At 35.4% G+C, this 23,669-nt stretch overlaps 1 protein-coding gene across 3 annotated transcripts in view; it reads left to right on the top strand.

The window, feature by feature from the left end:
• MGAT4D (MGAT4 family member D) overlaps positions 1–23,669 on the top strand; it is a 49,483-nt gene that overhangs the window by 18,678 nt on the left and 7,136 nt on the right. Inside the window, exons 4-10 of one of the 3 annotated variants that reach the window (XM_082390891.1) lie at positions 2,867–3,000; positions 5,475–5,521; positions 12,041–12,154; positions 13,646–13,721; positions 15,029–15,143; positions 17,697–17,827; positions 21,211–21,318. In XM_082390891.1, the coding sequence (XP_082247017.1) occupies positions 2,867–3,000; positions 5,475–5,521; positions 12,041–12,154; positions 13,646–13,721; positions 15,029–15,143; positions 17,697–17,827; positions 21,211–21,318 (725 nt within the window). Of the gene's footprint in view, positions 1–2,866; positions 3,001–5,474; positions 5,522–12,040; positions 12,155–13,645; positions 13,722–15,028; positions 15,144–17,696; positions 17,828–21,210; positions 23,339–23,669 lie in introns of those variants that run through there. The other 2 variants (XM_082390890.1, XM_082390892.1) reach the window with 2 other exon arrangements.

The raw sequence follows: 23,669 nt of genomic DNA, 5'->3' as shown, positions 1-23,669 counted from the left end.
GACAGGCTTCCATATAAACCTTCATCGGCAGAGGTAATTTAAAGGGAGATTTTAGTTACTTTAAAGGTGACATAAAACAGTTGCAAAAGTATTGAAGCCTGGAGCATGGCCTACTGGGGAACCTGTCATCAGTCTTGTATGTTCTACTTTCTGATAAATCTCAGATAATTTCTACTCTCTATAGCCCCTCTATAACTATTTTTTATTGAGCCCTCATTTCTTGTCTGGTCTATTGAAATAGACTTGTAATTTTTCTCATGGCTTTAGTTTTGTCGAAGTCAATTCACTCTGTGCACTTTCCTCAGAGATACATACTCAAATACATGCTCAGCTCTTCCTTAAGATCCTTCAGTGGATCCTCAGTGCATGAAGGGTGAAGTTAGCTCCTTGACATGGTATATGCACAACAAGCTGTATTTTTCAAATCTCAGTTTCCACCGCTTCCTTTTTTTTCCAGCAACCCCAAACCACTTAACGTCCCCCCAGAATAGGCCAAGCGGTCAGTGTGCGCTGACCGCTGCCTGTAAGGAGCACACCGCCTCCCACAACCCACAGCTAACTTGCCACATGAGTCTCTGATCCACTGTGACTTTTCAGCTTGACTGACAGCTTCCGTGTGAAGTCTTCCACGTCCCCTCACTTAACAGACTTCCACCCAGTACCAGCTGCTTGCTAGGCTCTGGGGAACTAGTGGTGAACAGATGCGGACCTCGTCCTCATAGAGACAAATGGGCAAACAATTACAGTAGAAAGTAATCAGTGCTCCGATAAGGGAAGTACAAGGGTGGAGCGAGTACTCTGTACTCAGGGAAGTAGGGAACGCTTTCTGGAGGAAGTGACATCTAAACTGAGACATGGAGGGTGAAAAGAATCGGAATAGGGTAAGCAGGGAAAAGGCAGATGGTGGAGAGTGGAAAGGGAGCGGAAAGAAGTGTGAAAGGTCTAACGGCAAGAGGGCCTGGAAAAAAAGATGGGGCTTGTGTGCACAATTGGGGCTGGAGCCTATCGACAGTAAAACACGGGGCAGAGGCCACATGGTAAAGGAGTTTGGCCATTTGTTTATCCACTCCAGAGTTTTGGACATTATTATGTGGCAGTCATTATATTAGTGCCGGGTTCACAGTAATGGTGAGCAAGAGAAGCAGAGTCTCCCCTCACTCAGCTTGCATTCTCACCTGGAAGGCAAATGGGTAACAGCAAAAAGGGCGATAAGTCTCATGAGAGATGAGGTAAGAATACAGAGCTGGTGCTCCCAGCCTAATTTACAGAGCGTGAGGAGAACTGGCCCAAGGAGCCGGAGAAGAGTGTTCTCGGCACGCGCAGACTCCTGCAGCGGGGCGGGGCCTGTCTGGTCAGTTTGAGAAGCTGAAAGACACGAAGGAAGACTGGTTTGGAGGGAGGGTAGTTGAAACAGAAGAGGTAGGTCAGACCGGGTCACTAAGGGAAGGGCCCTGCAAACTTTTGTCAATGTATGCCTTATCCTAAGTCATGGGAAGCAATTCCAGGAATTACATTTGAAAGTGGATCCCCAAGCTTGCAACTTAACTCCTGCTTACCTTAACTCCATTTGTAAAAATGGAGTTTAAATACTTAACTCCATTTGTAAAAATCAATTCCAGGTGGAGTGTAGCTCTAAATATAACAGGCAAACAATAAATGATCTAGAAGATAATCAGGAAAGCATCCTTATGACTTGAAGATAAGCAAAGATTTCTCAACAGGAATCAAAAAGCACTGACTATAAAGGAGATGATCGATAAATTGCACAATATTAAAATTAAGAATGTCTCTTCTTAATTTTAAGAGGTAAAACATTGAAAAGCGAACCCATGGTGGGATATGGTATTTGTAATATATATATATAACTGACAAAGGGTTCATATTCAGAAGGCATAAAGAGCATCAGTAAATCAGTAAGAAAACTAGAGACAACTTAATAGAGAAATGGACGAGATCTTAAACAGGATTTCACAAAAGAATATCCAAAGGTCAGCATACATATGAAAGTATGTTCAAACACAATAGTAATCAGGGAAATACTGATTCTTACTGCTCTCACTGAAGTTCAGTAATTTTTCTTAAATAAATGCCTCTCATTTTTTTGTATACCAGGGCTCCAATGGTTTCAACAAGTTTTTTTTCCAGTTTTATTATTGCTTTTTTAGGGAGAGGATTTTTCTGAGTTCCTCACTTAGCCATTCTGGAAGTACTTATCCCCATCTTAAAGTGGGGAAATTAAGACTGGAGAGGCTGTATATCTGACCAAACTCAAACAGCCAAGCACTGGTACAGCCAAGATTGAGTCTGGGTAGACTTCACTGATAGAAGCTTAATAGCTACTGGAATAACTTGGGGTCTGTTCTCCCAGTGCTTCAGTCATTAATACGCAGTAAAAGTTACTTAGAGGCGTGGATTCATTCCATCAATCATTTGGAAATTACTTCATACAGTTTTTTCACAGGTGAAAATATTTCACAGTATTTTTCCTATTTTAGGTTCCAGCATCTCCTTAGGAAGAAGAGTAGAAAGTCAGCCAATGTGTGATGTTTTGTACCCAGTTAGATGAAAGCTATAGTAAATGGAGAGTGGCTAGTTTTATTTTTCAGTACATTGAAACTCTCCAAAATGAGAACATCTTGGAGTCTAATGCATTTACTAACAATCCACGGCAAATTGGAATTTCCTCAAACAGAAAATGAAATATGTGATAAAAGTTAACAGCAGTTTGGATTATTTTTGCAGTAGAGTTTCAAACACTTTTTTGATGACCACACAACCCAAACATAGAAAGAAGTATAGATATTAATGCTAAATTATGTTTTTCTCTGTGCTTTGAAATGATGATGCCATACTCCTGTGTCTGCAGTTTCTTTTGCACTGGGTATTTCCACTGTTAACAGAGGAAATCATAGTTACCTGAAGCAAACGCTGACCTCTATCATCTCCAGGATGACTCTTTCAGAAGAGAAGGACTCTGTCGTGATTGTCTCTATTGCAGATGTACGTATGAAAAATAAGTAGCTCCCCTCACTCCCAACCTGTAGTCTCTAAACACCCTTCCTCCATGGTAATCACTGTATCATTTTGAATTTTTTCTTAAATTTAAAACAGCAATTCCTAGATGCCTTTTTTGAGTAACAGTGTATTTAATACTTGTTTGATACCACCAAGAAGGAATTAAATATGTCAATCTGAAAAGAAAATGAAATAGTTCCATGTGGAGAAATGTGGTTGTATTGTTAAATATGTTACCAGGAGCCCTGTATACTCTATGGTACAGAAATTATATTTACAAACAGGACATTAAAATTGATGCTGTAGTAATAAAGCCCGCCCAGCCCAATAAAAGGTTGGTATATGAATCAAGAGATAATTTATATTAAGTCACAATAGCCATCATTAATTGAGGGACTCCTTTGTATATCTGAAGGACTGTGGACAATTTTTATATACATTATTTATAACCTGTATTACATCCCTGTAAAGTAGGTATCCATATGAAGAACCTGTAGCTTAAAGAAAGTAAATAGTTTGCCCAGCAATTAATAGAGCAGATTCAAATCTGTGTCTCTCTAATGGTCCCAAAGTTTTCTGTCTTGCCTCTAATGCCACATAAAATTATAAAGTATGGTATAAATATTAACAGCATAAGACCTTTCAGAGGGGAATTTGGCAAAATGTGTCAGATTTTAAATGCGTATATCCTTTGAATCAGAAATGTCAATTCTTGGGAGTTATCCTAAAGAGATAATCAGGTCAGAATTTAAAAATAATAAAAATATGACAGTATAGTACAGTAGTTGAGAACACAGACTGGATCTAGACTGCCAAGGTTCAAAGGCCAGCTCTTCCACTTCCTGGCTTGTAAGCTTGAGCAAGTTACTTAACTTCTCTATGCTTCACTTTCCTTATTTGTAAAATAATGATGATATTGCCTATAGTATAGGGTTGTTTGGGCCATTAAATTAGCTGATATAGTTAGAGTATTTACAGTGACACATACTAAGTGTTCAGTATGATGCATGACACATACTAAGTGTTCAATAAGTGATAAGTTCAAAGCTGTTCAGTGCACTATTATTTTATAATAGCGTAATATTAGAAACAACCAAAATATCTATCAATAAGAGACTAAGTACTTATGTCTACACTGCAATAATCTGTAACCACTGAAAGGAGAATGAATATCCACATTCACTGATATAGAACGATGTCCATATCATACTGTTGACTGAAAAAAGTTGTGAAGTATCATGTTTAACATTATGTTGTCTATGGAAAATGTGATAGAAAAAAGGAAGGAAGGAAAGAAAGAGGAAAAAATAGACAGATGATAGAATATATAAAGAAAAAAAGAGAGTGGGCAAACCTTAGAATGATGGTCTCCAAAATATAAATAATGGTTGTCTCTTGATATTGGGAGTTAAAGGGATCTTTGCTGTCCTATAAAATTTTTTTCTCTGTTGTTTGAATTTTCTAGAAAAAACATGTCTTAGAATGCAGAAAAACTCTAAACAAAGCAAGCAATAGAAGAATTAATAGGAAAATAGAAATAAGAGGTTAAACATTCTCTCCAAGTTTATTTTCTTAATATTGGAAGCATATACATAATCTCCAAAATGTTTTATGACACCACCATGTGTTGTATATTACAGTACTATGTTTAAAATATGTTTCAGTGTGCTTCGTGTTTAGTGCTTCTAAAATATGTTTCAGAAATAGCTGGTGATTCAATTTTTGGCTATCTTAAGAAACTTAAGTACTGTAATAGAGTTGCCTGCATCATGGCTGATATTTTTAAACAAGCAGTCTAACTATATACATTCAAAATTGCCTTTCAGACTACTCAGGTTTGACAGTAGAACTATAAGTATTCAAAATATTTTCAGAATTTTGTACTGGGAATTCTTGTGGGCCCTGAGGCTGCATCTTGTAAATGCCATAGATTATGTAAAAAAAACATTACCTGAAAGTATAAACCACCGAAAGCTACTTACAAATGAGTCTGTCATCTAATCTAGCAGAGTAAATACACAAAGTTTGTTGATGGAAGAAAATTGGGGAATCAAGCTGAGAAATACTGCCTGGAAAAATGTGGTATATATAATTGTGAAGTAAGCTTGGTGTTATATAATACTCATAAAATGAAGACACTTTCAAAGAAGAGCAGTTCTTTGAAATAAGCCATCCTATTTTTAGGACAAAACTGTTTTAGATACATAAGCTTTATATACTAATTTTTAAGTGTAAATAATGTGTAGTGATATTTCATATTGTGACAAAGAGAAAATAAAGTATTTTCAGTATTCCAGTCAGATCTTTTAGACGCATGGATATTTTAAATCCTTTCATAGAAAGTAAAAATGCTAGAAATTATTAATACATAATAACATTTCACAATAAACTAGATTAGCATGTATTAGTAGAACTATAGGTCATGCTTAGTTTCAGTAAAATATTTCTCTCATTTTTAGAGTAACGAAGATTATTTAAAATCTGTGGTTGACATGATTACAAAAAAGTAAGTACTTTGTGATAAATTTAAAAATAACTGTTCTTTCATTTTTCTATCCTGTTTTTTTCTGTCCAATTACATGATTTTATTAGTGATCATATTCTTTTTAATAAGTGTAGCTGTGCAGAAAAAAACCTGCAGTTCTATCAATGCTGTGATGAAGTGTAGCTTATAATTTCCCCCTAATTTTGTACCTATTAAAATCCATATTTGTCATGTTATTATTGTTATAATAGCTATTCCCCATGAAATCCATGGCCTCTGAGAGAAACCTACTAGATTATTTTTAAAATATTCTTGCGTTTCTTACTGTATGAGGTTAGTTTCACTGCTTCTGCTTACAACCTCCTGCTGTATGCAGCCCGGGAGATGCAAGCACATGCTGATGAATCAATATGAAGTTATTTATCAAGCAAGGTGCTGTGGAATGGACCCAGCCTCCCAAATCCTTATGTTTAAGCGGGCGATACAACTGGTAAAAAGCAAATCACAGCCAGGAAGCTAGTGTTATAGTGGCATGGGGAAGGCATTGTGAGAACATATAGAGGAGGAAGTATTTCACTTTACCTGCAGATACCAAGGACTTTCCTGAGAAGATAATAACTGAACTGAGTCCACGTGTAAGTAGACATGCTTCGGGCAGATAGAAGGAGGAGGGAATGCCTGGCAAATAGAATTGCTTGAGAAGGCAGAAGGGCCAGAAAGGAGCATGCTACTTTATGGGAAATATAAGTATATCCTGAATGTAGTAGGTGTTTGGAATTGAGGAAAGATTGGTGGGAGATAAGGCAGGTCATGATGAGATCATGAAAGGCCTTACGTATGACGCTAAAGATATGTGCTTTTTTTTTTAATACATTTATTTTATTTATTTAGTTTTGGCTGCATTGGGTCTTCGTTGTTGCGCGTGGGCTTTCTGTAGTTGTGGTGAGCGGGGGCTACTCTTCATTATGGTGCGTGGGCTTCTCCTTGCAGTGGCTTCTCTTGTTGCAGAGCATGGGCTCTAGGCACACGGGCTCAGTAGTTGTGGCGCACAGGCTCAGTAGTTGTGGCTCGTGGGCTCTAGAGCGCAGGCTCAGTAGTTGTGGCGCACGGGCTTAGTTGCTCCGCGGCATGTGGGATCCTCCCGGACCAGGGCTCGAACTCGTGTCTCCTGCATTGGCAGGCGGATTCTTTTTGTGTTTTTGGCAGGCAGATTCTTAACCACTGCGCCACCAGGGAAGCCCAGGATGTGTGCTATTTGTGCTACAGGCTAGGGTTGCACACACGGCCTTCAAGCTGAATCTGGCTAACAGGCTTGTTTGCTTCAGCCAGCAGTGTTTTGCTTTGTTTGTTTTTCCTCACCAAATAGCTCTAGCAGATGAAGCAGAGTTATTCTAGTCAAAAGAATTCCAGCCAGTGACTGTAGAATAAATAGAATTAGAAGATCACCATTTTGAAAAGTAACTGATTCAGGCATATCATGAAGTGACAGGTGGATGAGGAGCTTTGCAAGGAAGGTGTACCAGTCAGCATCCAAGCAGGAAACTCTTGGTAGTTGAGAGGGAATAGAGAAAATTTAATACAAAAAATTGGCCAAAAAAGTTTACAAGAGCTGAGAGAAGAAAAAGGAGAAGAAAGGAAACAGGAGAAGCATAAAGGGAGATGAGATCGTACCCTGAGGTCTGAGGTTGGGCGCACGGTCTGCTGCACCGTGGTCAGTGCCGGGACAGAAGGTCCTAGCCGGGCAGCCTCCATCAGAGCTGGTGCCCCCATGGACCGTGTCGCTCCTGCAGTGCTGTCACCGTGCTCCGTGCCGCCGTGGGAGACTTCACCAGAAACCGACCTTAGGGAGAACGTCCGCCTTTTCTACTGCTTTCCAGTCTCTTGTTACTTACTGCCAGGAGGGCCTACCTGAAGGAGCTAGCAAGGGGCCTGCAGACCCCTGCCCTGTAATACACGGCACAGCAGAAGTGCAAGACTGTGGGCTGAGAGCAGACGGGTAATTAGCAAAAAGGGATTGAGTTCCCCCACCTGAACCTCTGACGAGTCTCAGTATCACTGCACCGTAGAGAGTCAGGGGGTTTGACTCCTGTTGTGACGCACATGAAATACACCAAGAAGTACCTGTAGGGAGTTATTGCCTACCACCCTCCAAAAATAAAACAAAACGACCTTGAATCTGTCAACGAAAATTCAGTTAACAATCGAGTTAAGAAAAAAAGGAATTTGAGTCAAGCCAAATTGAGGATTATAACCCTGGAGACAGACTCTCAGAAGCTCTGAGGACTGTTCCTCCTGGTAGAAGTCAAAGGCACAGTCAGATACATGCTTGAGACAAAGGATCGTATATCAAAATGATGTACTGATATTCTGCATAAAATTCACCAAAGATACCTAGTCCAGGTAAGCACATACAAAGTGAGCAGTAAGTCACTACAGCCCCTTACAGAGTTGAGAAAGAATGCTAATCTTTTAAGAAGTTACATCAGGAGAAAGGGGAAAAAAATTGACCTTTACGGACTAGCTGGCATTCCCATCTTTGAGGAGGTTAATGTGTGATGCAAATGCACGTTGTACACTGCGGGGGAGTGTTGGGACAAAGGCAATTTTATGCTTAAATTTGTCCTTGTCCTGCCTTAAAATATAAATTTTATCTCACCAAATTGAACCAAGCCTTTAAAGCTAAACTGCAGTTTAAAGTACATACAGTGAATAGAGGAAGCAATCTGGAGCGAATCCCCAAGATGTGGGACATTCTTTAGGACAACTGACCCACTTCTTTCAAAAAGACAGTTGCATAGGGAAAAAGAAAGAAAAACTAAAGTGACTGGTCTAGATAATAAGCTTAAAAAAAATATATCAGATGACCTATTACAATGAGAGGATCTTAAGTGGATACTCATTTTGAACATCCTACCCCCGGCCCCCGCCATTAGATCCTGTAGTTAGACTACTAGGGACGTGTGAATATCAACTGAGTATTATGTGATGTTAAGTAATTATTCTTAATTTTGTGAGATGTGATACTGTCAGGTCGTTATGTAAATAAATGTCCTATTTAAATTTTCACACTGAAGAATTTAAGGGTGAAATACAACATCCAGAATTTGTTTTAAAACATTACTTCAGCAAAAAATATGGGCTGCATAGATGAACAAGTTAAAAATTAATGGTTGTTGAAATCAGGCGAGTTGGGACTTGTTGTATTTCTACTTTTGTGTATTTTGGGTAATTTCATAATAAAAATGGAAGGAATTAGACTATTCTCAATGAGCTTAACTGATGGGGAGAAAAGTTAAAACACACTAGCTCGAAGAGAGACATGTTTGGGGATTTTTGAGATGGGAGCATCTTGAGTGTTTTTCTGTGTGTTCAGGTGAAGAGGGAGGAAGCTGATAAAGCCAGGGCTATGGGGGATTGGATGCAAGGTGCACATGGAAGGAGATTCAGGCAGGACTAAGACTGAAGAAAAAAAGGGATGAGAATGGGTGAAAGAGTAGAAAAAAAGTAGTTTGGGGAAGGAAGGTGAGATGAAAGAATTCCCTCCTTAAAGGTCTCTCTTTTCTCTGTGAAGGAGATAAAGATCATTCGTTGAGAATGAGGGATTGATTGGCAGTATATGAACTTGAGAACAGTATTGAAGGCTTGAAATAGCTGATGTGTATAAAGGAGATGGAGTTGAACAAGATTAAGTAAAACACCGTGGATGTCTAGTTCTCCCCAAAGAAGATTCCCCAGGAGAAAAGTTGCCTTATGCTTGAATCCTTGAAGTGTTCTCGTATTCCATGCTATCATCTCAGTTGCTTTATTCTGAATAATAACCCACTGTTTGGAGAAGACACATTAGCCTGAAGTGACTTCAATCTATGCTGGTTTGGTATCCTTATAAGGGATTCTTGAATCAGTTAAAAGGAAGGCAGAGGTTTACAAACAATTCCTGTGGATATGACTACATAATTGCAAGCAGTTGTTTCATGACCTTTAAACATTCGTCAAAACATTTACTACTCTCTGTCAACTATAAATGTATAGAAAAATGAAAAATATAGTAAAGCTAATATTCATTTAGTACACTGTAATGTAAAACATGGAGGCACATGAAAAAATGCTAAAAACTTCTAATCATCAGAGATAATGCAAATCAGAACCACAATGAGATATCACCTCACACCTGTCAAAATGGCTATCATCAAAAAGTCTACAAATAATAAATGTTAGTGAGGGTGTGGAGAAAAGGGAACCCTTGTGCACTATTGGTGGGACTGTAAGTTGGTGCAGCCACTATGGAAAACAGTATGGAGGTTCCTCAAAAAACTAAAAATAGAACTACTGTATGATCCAGCAATTCCACTGCTGGGTATATATCTAAAGAAAATGAAAACAAACACTAATTCGAAGAGATACATGCACCCCAGTGTTCATTATTTACAATCGCCAAGATATGGAAGCAACCTAAGTGCCCATTAACAGATGAATGGATGAAGAAGATGTGAGATATATGTACATAATGGAATATTACTCAGCTGTAAAAAAGAATGAAATTCTGCCATTTGCAACAACATGGATGGATTAGAGCAGGGGTTCCCAACCCTGGGGCCGAGGACCGGTGCTGGTCCGCAGCCTGTTAGGAGCCGGGCCGCACAGCAGGAGGTGAGTGGTGAGAAAGCGAAGCTTCATCTGCTGCTCCCCATCGCTCCCCATCACTCCCAACACCGCCTGAAGCATCACCCCATGTCCATGGAAAAATTGTCTTTCACGAAACCGGTCCGTGGTGCCAAAAAGGTTGGGGACTGCTGGATTAGAGAGTATTACGCTCAGTGAAGTAAGTCAGAGAAAGACAAATGCTCTATGTTATCACTTATATGTGGAATCTAAAAAAACAAACATGCAGATAACAAAACAGAAACAGACTCACAGATACAGTGGGAAGAGGAAGAGGGGGAGGGGCGAGATAGAGACACAGACAACTGTGTATAAAATAAATAAGCAACAAGGATATATTGTACAGCACAGGGAAATATAGCCATTATTTTGTAATAACTTTAAATGGAGTATAATCTATAAAAATATTGAATCACTACGTTGTATACTTGAAACTAGTATAATATTGTAAACCAACTGCAATTAAAAAAAAATAAGTAAAACATGGAAATCATTGAGAATAAAGTATTTTATTTCTTTTAGAAAATTTATCAAGAGTAGTTTAAGCAGTATTTGCCTTCTTCTTGTCATATAACTTAAAATTCAGAGGGAACATTTTTTTTATGCTTTGGCAAATTGTCATACTCCTTTCTGAGTTTAGATCAGGCTCCTACATTTTATCATTTGCATTTTCAATGTCATGAAACATCTCTGAGAGTTCCTTTAATGCGAAGTTCTTTGCCAGCATCACATCCTACGGGACATCCTTTTCCTTACAGCCATTTTCCTCATTTATGTCAGGTAAGTTCACCCTCACTAAGCGCCTGTGGCCGCACGTCAAGAGTCTCTGGAGAGGGAGGTGGCAACGTTCCCAGGGTCAGCGGTCTTCGAGTCACATCCAGAGTCAGTTCCAGCATTATCACCTACTGCACTTTCATCTATTGGCCAATTCCCTCTTTTGATTATTTTTGTTCAGTGTCACGTGGGACTGTTTATCACTGGCAGACAAGGAGGCAACACAATTGCATGTTTTGCTGCCTGTCAGTGAACTGAATAATAGATGCACATAATTGAAATCATGCATATAAACTCTGTCTTGTTTCCATATAAATAAATAATATAAAGCCTAAATTTAAATCTCGTTTAAAGTCATTTATCTCTAAAGGAAAACCATTTAGAATGCTGTACCTGGTCTCTCATTCTTTACCTTGATGGTACGAGATTTATATTACAGCTTTTGTGAGGAATACTTTATGCATTTAAATGATGTCCTTGTTGGTCTATAAATATTAACTTTTAAAACTTTTAAAATATTAACTCTTTAAAATAAAGAGTCTAAAAAATATACATACTCCTTGGGAATAGTGATTGGGACTCCGTACTTTCACTGCAGAGGGTCCGGGTTCGGTCCCTGGTTGGGGAACTAGGATCCCACAAGCTTTGAGGTGTGGCCAAAAAAAATTTATATATATATATATATATATTTGTGTGTGTGTGTGTATACACACACACACACACACCTCCAAAGAGTTATGGACAAGAGTCACACTTAAATATTCTAATGTTCTTGCTCTTTTACAGTTACTGTATTATGCTAACTAGTCCATTAACTTCAATCTGTCAGAGTGCATATCTGATTGAAAACTTGAAAAAGTCAAAGTACCTATAATTTTTATGAGGAAATTAATTTTATATTGTACATTTTTATTTTTTATAAGGGTCACTAACTTATGAAAGAAATATTTTGGCTAAAAAGTATTAGCTTTATGATGTTGATATCAGGTATATCATGAAGTCATTCAAATCAAAATATGTGGACATACATAAGGAAATTCTTTTTAAGTATTTATGTTATTTTGGTAAGTCAAATATTCAATTATAAGCTTCCACTTCTATTTATAGATTCAAAAGGCAACTGATGTCTGGGTCCTTAGAAGTCATTTCAATACCTGCTTATTTTTATCCAAACATATCACATGCCAAGCAATCAACTGACGACTCAGAAAAATTAGAGAGGTATGATATATTAGAAAATAGTATCCTTAAATAACTAACTTCATCTGATGAAATGTTGGAATCAGCATCTAGTAGTTAGTATTTCAAGCACAATGGTGTCCTGGAGCCAGTTCCTGTTGGCTGGCACCTAGATTCTACTCCCAGCTTTTCTGTTTGCTGATCACCCTAGGCAGGTAATTTAGCCTTTTTTTTTTTAGCTTCCTCAACTTTGTAATGTGTATAATAAAATCCACATTACATATATGGAGAAGTCATTGTGAAAATAAAATATGGTAGTATTTATGAAAGAATTCTGAAAAATTCAAAGCTCTATACATATATAAAGGATGGCTATTGTTCAGTTATAAATGTGGTATGTATTACAAGAAGTATAATAATTTGGTTCCTCAAAACTCAGTAGGGCAAAAGATGTCAAGTTTCAGAAAAAGGTCTTATCCCAATAAGTTTATTGGCACTGGCTTTTTAAAAAAAAATAATAAATGGTACGTCAGAATCTAGAAATCTTTGAAGATTTTGTTTTGCTTTTAATTAATGACCTACATTTTACCCAATTTTTAGGGTCATAAAGCTGGGAGACATTCTAGATCCTCATTTTTCCTTCTGCCCTTTATGTCTCCGTCATCATTTCATTTTTAGAATCTCTCTCTACATCATCCCTCTCACCCCCAGTCCTCTGCCTTGGACTTAGTTCAGACCATTAGAGGCCTATTGGCTTTCCTTAATCCTAACCTAGCCTCTCCTCCAGTTCATTCTCCATACTGTAGCCAGAAGAATCCTTTTTCATATGAGATCAAGTCCACAGTTTCCTGCAAGTCATCAAAGGCCCTTCATGACCTGGTTTCTGCCAACCTTACCGTCCTCAGCTTCCTTTCCATCAGCTCTCGGTGCGCTAACTCTGAGGTGACGCGCTCCTTCCCACGTTTGTGCCTTTGCAATACTGCTCTTCTACACTGAATGCCCTACTTCCTTCTGCTCAGCCCTCCCCATCTTATTATAAGTCATCATTGTCCATATCTTTATATAGCACTTGTCTAATTGCTCTAATTTTATGGTTTTTCTATCTTTCATGCTAGATTATGAGACCCAGAAGGACACGAACTGCACTGTGTGTTGCTCTCTGAATCTTCAGGACCTGGCCTAGCATCTAGCTTAGTATTAAATGAGAATGACAGTTCTTTATACTTTTATTTGAACAAGACCTAAGATCAGGAAGAATATTAACTTTATTATATAGATGATAATTTGACTAACCAAAACATAAAATAAATAGGCTATGCTTATCCTAGTTTAGCAATGGCAGACACTGTCCACTGAATACAATTGGGAAACCTTTTAGTATAACTTATAAGGTATTCAGTTTCGCTTAATGTAGATAGTACTTTCTGTGAGTAAAGTGTAAAAAAAAGTTTGTTTTTAATTACTAAAATGTGCTTATAAATAAAAACTAAACAATATTGAAAAATATTAACAGATTTTATTACTTATCTCTAGTTGGCGAATCAAACAAGTATTAGATTTTTGTTTTTTGATGCTGTATGCCCAACCCAAAGCTATGTATTACTTACAGGTAAGTCCTTGTTATAAATATATAATTTAAAGTGGAAGTATTATATTCTTCTTCTTTCCTTCGATTCCTTCCTTCCTCACTGTATCCCTCCACTTTACTCTGTACTTAGAAAGTAGAAAATATCCATTATATTAAAATGCCAAAAGGAAGCTTAAAATTGGTTCTATATTAGTCTTCTTGCTGGGTCACTATTAACAGAGGAAATTATAGTTACCTGAAGCAAACTGAAAAGAAATTCTCAAATTAGAAAAAAACAGAAATTGTACTGCTTACATGTTTCTGCCCACAGGTACATTAGATTAAACAAACATATTTTGAGCACTTATGTTAGATAGTGTATATGCTCAGCATTGCTACCCTACATTGCCACATTTTATGAGTAACACAGTTCTACAGTGCCTTACTGTGTTTGTGAAATAAATCAATTATATATAATTTATACCTCCTAAGTTCCCACATATCGTTAAATAATAATACCACATTTCCCAACAGTTAGTATATACCTCACTATATGAGACAGTGTTCAGTTGTGAGAGGAGTTTACAGAATGTCATTGGAGAATAGAGAGAGGGAATTAGAAAAAGGCCTGAAGCCAGTTCTTCTCTTTTACTGGAAAAACCAAAATCCCTTTCGATCCCTAGTCAGTGGTAATATAATAGAAATATGAGATCCAGCCAATGTACTCGTCCCATTTTGGAACAACACGATTCTGTTTTGTGCCCTGGTATTGTGCCTGAGGACTTGCACATCTTCTGAACCATTTAGGAGGTTCTCTTCATCTATAGATTCCACATAATATGTATTAAACTTAAAAAGAAAATTCTAGTTTCCTTTCGACCCCTTCCCCCCTCTTATGGAGAACTATTTCTAGGCTTACTGGCACCATCCTTCTAACCAGCTAGTTGGGGATGGGAGGGCCAGCTCCCTTTTGTTATCTCTTTGCCAAACACAATTATCTGGCGCTAGAACATGAGACCTATCACCTAAACAAAAAGCCAGTTAGTCTTAACCTAGAAACTGAAGTAGTTGTCAGAGTGAAAATGGATTCAGATAAGTAGATGCTTCCAAAGAGGATTTAGATTGAATGTTCCTTTTAGTATTTAGGAAAGAAACTGATAATATCTGGTCTCAGAATCAGAAAATGAAAATTGACTAACAGGAAATACCCTCAATGAATTGAACTAAAAATCAATCTACTACCTCATAAAAACATTTTTTCAGTGTATTATAAGTATTTTCAGTTTTCAAGCTAATATAATTTGTTCCATGGAAGCATCAAAGGTACTAATGCCTTTTTTTTTTTTTAGCTAGAAGATGATATCTTAGCTAACAAGATGTACCTTACAAAAATCACAGATTTTATACATAACATCACTTCAAATAATTGGTTTTATATTGAGTTTTCCGTACTTGGATTTATAGGTAAGCAATGGATCTATTTTGTGGGATCAAGATTTTTAGTACACAATAATCTGAAAAGTTTTTAAGAACTTATCAAAGAGTCTGTTACTAAATGGAAAGGAATGGTATGATTTCTATAAAGATACTATGAGTTTAATAGTAAAATCAGATTCAAGGATCTGAATTTCAGAAAATGTATTTTTAAACCAAATTTTTTTGTAGATGACAGTATAAAGAAACAGATTTACGTATTCACATTTTATAAAAACATAAGGCAGCTACCACTTAATTAATGCTAGCTACTGTGAGTCTGGCACACTTGTTAGCACAGTAACTAAGATGTACTTCTCTCTATTTTACGTAGAAAAATACTGAACTTCAAAGAATTAAAGTTGTAGAGGAAGAAATTTTAACAGAACTATTGTACTCTGAAGTCCTTTCAATTTCCAGTATGCCGAAGCTGACATGCTTAAAAAATATAAAAACATACGAATTATACCCACCACAGAAAAGTTCCTAAAATTGTGCCCATGATGTGATTGTTTTTACAGTTCTTCTGTAGACTTCCCTTTTGCTTCCTTCCCTTCGTTCCTCTCTTTCTTCTAGCCCTTTTTCTTTGATTTGACCCTCATGGCAGCAAGCCAACTTACCTAATTCATTTCATATCACATGTCGTCGTTGTTTCAAGCAGGATCCCTGTCTTATTTTATTCTTTTGTTTAATGCCCGACCCCTACCTCCACTTCTTCCCACGCCCATGATAGGTTTTGCACTCGGTATATTTCATTCAGAATATATATATATCACATACCATGTAAAATATTTGGTGTTTATCATGTTTGTACCTGTTTAAAAGTTACATAAATGGTGATGTGATAAGCCTATTCCTGTACCTTACATTTTTGCCCTCAAAACTAGATTTTATAACTGTCAATATATTGCTTTTATGTTCAGTTCATTTTTCTTACTGCTGCCTAAGTGCTACATAATAATCCGTTTGACTTACCCATTCCCAGATTAGTGGACCTTGGCTGCTTCCAACTGTCTGCTACCACAGAGAAATGGAGTGACATATATGTCCCCTGGGATGGGATCACTGAGGGCAAACATAGCTGGGTCTCTTAAGTACTGCCAGATTGCTTTGCAGGTTGGCTGTACAGTTTATACTCCCATAAGCAGTGCATCTGAGTTCCTGCTTCCCAGTATGCTTGATAACATTTGATTTTATCCATTAAAATTTTTATTTGCCAACGGGAGGAGTATAAAGCATTTCTCTGATTGCTAGTAAAATCCATCTGTTCTTCATACACTTACTTGACCACTTTTTTCCCAAACTTTCCGTAAAGTGGTGTGGAATCCAATTTTAAGGCCCTGAAGGTTTTTTTCTCAGCTTTGGTTACAATAAGAAGAAAAACTGTAGGTAACAGTAATACCTGCTGAAAAGCTTGGAGAGGTAATAATTTTGTTGGTTTATTACTTTGAGAATTTTAAATTCTTTTTTGTCTTTCTCAGTAAAGTCAGGTACCAGAAGGATAGAGAATATTCACATTCTGATCATCACAAGAGCACACTGAACAAGGAACACTGTATATGTGATACTGAATTCTTATTTAAGCTTAAATCTACAAAGGCTTTATTTTTTTGTTACCATAATAACAGTTCCATTATTAGTAGTTTCCAAAAACATGAGCTTGCTAAATAGAATTTTCAGAATGCTGACAGCAGATAAGGAAAACATAAATATTAAATCAACCGTTTCTATCATTAAATCACTTGTTTTGGCTACTGTATAAATAGGTGCCAAAAAATTCAGATACAACCATATACTTAATCAGGTGACCCATATAGACGCAAGTCTTAGTGAAAAACTGAAACATTCCTACATCCTACTATCATGTTTATTAAATGGCTAAATGTGTCTTACACTGTTTAAAGTGAACATTTACCTGACTCTTATACCTTCAACTTTATTTTAAAATTAAAGATGCAGTGTATTAGAAATAATTGGATGTAATGAAATCATACTTTAAAATATAGTAAATCCTTGAGTCATAAATACAAAAGAAAAATAACATTCTTATAAAATAATGCTCAAATATTGAAATAATACTGTATTTTAATCAAAATTAAGTATTAAAAGTAAAAACTGTGGTAGATTGATAAAGTTCTACATAAGTCAGTTTACAAATCACAGTTTCTGAAAAATTAAGTGAAATTAAGAGTACAAGTCCTATACTTTCCATTTAATTTACATATCTTACACGTGATTTAGACAGTTGATCCTCATGAGTTATCAATTTCCTAAGAGTATTCACTATTCTAAGCTTGTTTCATACTTTTCCCCCCAGAAGTGGTAGTTCTTAACACTGAAGCAGATATATTATTTTACTTCATTATCCTCCAACTTCATTAATGCTTTATACTTTATTTGTAAGGAATAGGATATATTTAATTTTTACTAATTTGTGCTCTTTTCCCATGTTAATGGAATGAACAACTCTATATAAGGGTTATGTTATGATACATAGTATAAACACTCAAGGGTTATTGGGATTTGTTTACTTTTCCTCCATAGGGAAGCTATTTAAATCTGAGGACTTAATTGACTTCGTACATTTCTTTTTAATGTTCTACAAAGATAAACCCATAGACTTGCTCTTGGGGGACATTTTTCAGGTAAAGATGTGTAACCCAGGAGAAACTCTTGTGAGTATTTCTTTACTTTGTATTTTTAGGAAAATACTATCTGTCTAATGTAGTTACATAAATTTTGTTTACAAATTTAGTGCATCAATTTTTTAACTTCCCGTATCCTAAATTTTTACGGACACACCTACTAAATGAAGTAATGAGAGGTCAAAAATGCAGTGAAAAGTGGAAACAAAGGGACAAATAGTGAACAAATAGAAAAAATGATAGCCATAAATCCAAACAAGTCAATATTTACATCAAATATAAATGGCCAAAATACACCAATTAAGAGACAGTTCATCAGAATGGATTGAATAACACTGTGCAATTAATTGCTGTCTATACTCAGTTCAAATATAATACTATAGATAGGTTAAAAGTAAAATATCGAAAAAGATATACCATGCAGACACTAATCAAAGGTAGCTTGATTATTATATTGCTTGTGGTAGCTACATTAATATCATAGTAGACTTCAGAGGAAAAAAAATTGACAAGGGATCAAGAAAGATACTATATACTGATAAGAGAGTCAAATCACCAAGAAACATATAACAGTCCTGAAAGTACATGCATGTAGCAACAGAGCCTCACAATACATGAAACAAAATATGACAGAACTGAAAGGAGAAATAGATGAGTCTACAATGATAGTTGGAGACTTCAGCACTCCTCGCTCAGTAAGCCACAGAACTAGTAGGCAGAAAACAACAAGGTGATAAAAGAACTGAACAACACCATCTACCATCTGGATTTAACTGATATTTGAAAAAACACTACAGTACATCCAACAACAGTAGAAAAGACATTCTTTTAAAATACACTTAGAAGAGTCACCAAAATAGACATGTATCATAAAACAAAGCTTAACAAATTTAAATTGAAATTGTGAAAATTATATTCTCTGACAACAGTGGAATCAAGATAGAAATTAATATCAGAAAGATAACTGAAACATCTACAAATACTTGGAAATTAAACAACACGTTTTTTTTAAACAACACACTTTTAAATAAACCATGGTGAAAGAGGGGGTCTCAAGGGAAATTAGAAAATACTTTGAACTGAATGAAAATGAAAATACAAGGTATCAAAATTTGTGGGATGCAGCTAAAGCACCGCTTAAAGAGAAATTTGTAACATGAAATCTTTATCTTAGAAGAGAAGAAAGATCTCACGTTAATAATCTCAGCTTCCACCTTAAGAAACTAGAAAAAGAAGAGCAGAATAAACCCAAATCAAACAGAGAGAGAAAATAATAACTATAAGAGCAGAAAGCAACAAATCGAAAATGTGAAAGTGGTAGAGAAAAATCAATGAAACCAAACGCTGGTTCTTTCAAAAGAGCGATAAAACTGACAAATCTCTAACAAGACAACAAGGAAAACCCAAAGACATAAATTACCAATATTAAAATGAAAGAATATCATGATATACAATGTATTGATAAATTAGACTTCATCAAAATTAAAACCTTTCATGCTGCAAAATTTACTGTTAAAAGCATGAGATGCCACAAACTAGGAAAAAATATTTCTAAATTCCATATATATGTTTGTATGTACATAATTCTAATAAAATATGTACTTTATATGTTAAAAACTTCAAAATGCTGATGAAAGAAATAGACATATCGTGATCATGGATTGGGAGACCCAACATAGTAAATATGCGAATGCCCCCCCAGTTGATCGATGGATTTAACATAATTCCAATCAAAATCCCAGCAGGATTTTCTTTGATGGATACAGACAAGCTGATTTTAACATTTAACCTTTTTAAGAAAAAGCAAAGGCAAAGATTAGCTAAAATGATTTTGAGAAAGAAGAATGAAATTGGAGGCATCATCACACTACTTGATTTTAAGTCTTACTATAAAGCTACAGTAATCATGATGAGTCTTCAGAGGCAAAGGGATAAACATATAGACCCATGGAACAGAATAGTCCAGAAATAGGTCCACAAAAATATGGCCAACTGATATTTGACAAAGGAGCATACCCAATTCAATGGAGAAAGACTTTTCAACAAATGTGTATTGGATCTGTTAGATATCTGTCTATCTATCAATCTATTTAAAAAAAGAATCTCAACCTAAACATCACACCTGATACAAACATTATTTCAAAATAGATCATCTATCTAAATATAAAACATAAAACTATAAAACATTTAGAAGAAAATATAGGAAAAATATCTTCAGGACCCAGGACTAGGTGAAGAACTGTTAGACACTAAACACTTGATCCATTTTTTAAAAGTTGGTAAGTTGGACTTCATCAAAATTAAAACCTTTTGTGTTGCAAAAGTTACTGTTAAGAAGACGCCACAGACTAAGAAAAGATATTTGTAAATCCCATATACGACAAGGATTTGTGTCCAGAATATATAGAAAATTTTCAAAACTCAACAGCAGGGTAACAACCCAATTGAAAAATAGGCACGAGACTTGAACAGACTCTATCAAGGTGGTTTCTCCCTTATTACCATAAGCAATGAACTCAGCTTTGCCTTGTCAACAGGTTATTTGGTGGGTATTTTGGGGGAGCCAGCATTTGATAATACCCTCCCACTGGAACTTCTATTAAAAGATCTGAAAATATTACCATATTTGCTAAATTTTAACTCCTCAACTAATTTTATCTGACCTTAATTTAGTTTCACATTAACTCTAGATTCTTTAATTACTTTACAGTTATAAACACAATTCTTTAATATTTCCTACATTAATATTGAGTAGAAATGAATTTAAATAAACTTGCTATTTAAAAATTATTGTGTACATAAATTTGAGATGTATTTTTATGAATTTTCTATGTATACATTACCTAAAATAATTCTCAGATAGCAATCATAATCATTTCAAATGTTTGTTTTTAACAGGAGTGATTTCACAGGTCACTTTCTTATTTTTATTTTTAAGGAGATTATCCAAGCCTTTTCCATGCAGTATAATATTGGCTCTTTGTTTTAATCATACACTTTTTAAGAAGAAATTGAGGAGGGTTAGGAATTAATCAATGATTAGGGAGAGAATAATGTAGTCTGAGAGAAATGGATAGACAGGAAAATACCAAAAACTTTATGTTATTGGAATAAAGAGAAAGGAGAGGAAAATTATAGTTGGTACAACAGTAGCCTGATTTCCTAATGAACTAACAGAGTTCATGAAAATACATGTATTTATATCTTAACTTTTTTGTTCCATAATTCTTATGAAGAAAAAGCTTAGAATTAAATGTTTTGTTTAAATTTTAAAATAGCAATATAGAACTACTTAGGCCAAAAAAAACTAGGCAAAAACTAATATAATAAAAAGTTCTGCCATCAGTAAATTCAATAAAAAGGAGTATTTGGGTTTTTACATAAGATGGTTGTTTCTCTTACTTTTCCTCCAGGAGAAATGTACAGAACGAAATAAGCATATTCGCATTCGATATAAACCTTCTCTTTTCCAGCATGTGGGTATACAGTCATCATTCCCTGGAAGAGAACAATATTTCAAAGTAAGTAATTTGAAATGTAGTTGAGTAATGTACAATGTTTCATGAACTTATAAAATATTTAGAAAAGGAGTGATGAGAATATGAGAGAAAATTGTTTGAACACAATTCATCTCATGCAGAAGTATTTGTTATGAAGAGCAATCATCTTTACAAGACCCAAGTTACCTGACATGGTTAGAAAAATCCAGCCTATGTAAACTTCTATGCCTTATTGTTCCCAGCTGTACAATTCAAATAATGAGACTAAAAAAAGAGTTTTGAAAATTATAATAAAATTCACTATTTTAGTCTAATATTCAAAATTATAAAAGAATATTTCAAAAATAAAATGCCTCTATTATTGAATTTAAATGTATCAACATTCTTATTTCAGACCGCTGTTTACCAAATGAACAAAAATTCAGCATTATTTGGTTTTTAATCTTTTCTAAGTTTTTCATCATTTTTGAAAACAATGTTATTTATAATTGATCTAGCATCTTGGTGGGGTAGAAAAAGCAAGGACTTCAGAGTCAAAACACCTAGCTTTTAGTTGTGGTGACCTATGTACATGATACTGGGCAAGCCCTACCACACTCTTCAGAGCTTTCTTCATCTATAAAATGAGGAGTTTAAGTTAAATGAGCCTTAAGATATTGACCTCTCTATCCTTCTTAGTTTCCTCACACAACAAAGCAAATGACTCTTTAATCCTCTGTCAGTTGAAATGAGAGAAATGCACATAAACATCCTCCCATTATTTCATCCATTGTGTATCACCTGCCCTCTTTCCACCTTTTCTACTCTATCTCTGTGTATTTATTGTATTTCACTCTTTGGGACAGTGCCTCAGAGTGTGAACTCAGTAAACATTAGCTGTTAGCTATCAGGCAAGGTGGAATTCAAGATTAAAAGTGGTTGTCGAACAAGACAAAGAAGTGTCTGGAATAATGAAAACTTAACTGTTATGAATCTTTATGCAAAAAGTAACACCATCAAAATACATAAAATATAGCCACAGGTGATGCAGAAAGAAATTGGTCTATACCATTCTACTAGGGATTCTTTTTTTCCATTATATTTTTTTGCCAGATAAGATATTTTAACCTCATCATTGTAAATTTGAGACAGATTAAGGAGAATGTACATCTAATCACTCATACTTTGATGTTATAATCTTAGCATTTTTTTTTATTCTTCATACAACATAAAACAGAAAGAAATAGCAATCTAATGATGTGCCAAATGTGATTATATTAAATTATTTTTAAAATTTCTAACAGGATATCTATTATTAGGAATTTCATAATTTTAACACCTTCTTTAAAAATGATCAGAATCATTCTTTGGAAAAAATGGCATATCAAGGGCTTCCCTGGTGGCGCAGTGGTTGAGAATCTGCCTGCCAATGCAGGGGACACGGGTTCGAGCCCTGGTCTGGGAAGATCCCACATGCTGCGGAGCAACTAGGCCCGTGAGCCACAACTACTGAGCCTGCGCGTCTGGAGCCTGTGCTCCACAACGAGAGAGGCCGCGACAGTGAGAGGCCCACGCACCGCGATGAAGAGTGGCCCCTGCTTGCCGCAACTAGAGAAAGCCCTCACACAGAAACGAAGACCCAACACAGCCAAAAATAAATAAATAAATAAATAAATTTAAAACAAAAAAAAAAAAGATCACTGATCACAGACCACCATAACAAATATACTAATAATTTTTTAAAAAATGGCATATCAAGGATTAGACTATTTCTCAACTTTCTTCAGAGTGGATAAGAGATTATATCATATTAAACAAAGTTAAACTTCAATAATAAAGCGGTAAGTGTAAAAATTGATATAAATATATAGAAAATTATCAGATATTTATTAATATTATGTTATTTTATATTCTTATTTGTGTATTTTTAAAATTTTATGCATGTAACTTTCTGATACATTCGCTAATACTGTTTCAGAAGGACCAATTTCCTTTTCCCTTTTTATCATATACTGTGGATGTACAATGAATTTGGAGACAACAGATCTGAGTTTGAAGCCTCATTCTTATCAATAGATGCAACAATATGGATAAATTGCTAAAACACTATGCTAAATGAAAAAAGCCAGGTGCAGAAGACTACGTACTGTACAATTTTATTTATATAAAATTCTAAAATAGGCAGATTCTATCTCATTATGATTTTAATTTACATTTCTTTAATGACCAGTGATGTTGAGCATCTTTTCATGTGCTTTATGTGTTTTTTATATATTTGTATACATATATACATGTATAATGAAATATATTTTTAGGGTATATATTTTTTATGAAATATGCATATTTTTATGAAAAGTCTATTCAAATATTTGCCCATTTAAAAAATTGGGTTG

Source organism: Balaenoptera borealis (genome assembly GCF_965194805.1).
Source record: "Balaenoptera borealis genome assembly, chromosome: 4".
NCBI lineage: Eukaryota > Metazoa > Chordata > Mammalia > Artiodactyla > Balaenopteridae > Balaenoptera > Balaenoptera borealis.
The sequence above is the reverse complement of the archived record's forward strand: the minus strand, read 5'-3'. Positions and strand labels throughout refer to the sequence as shown.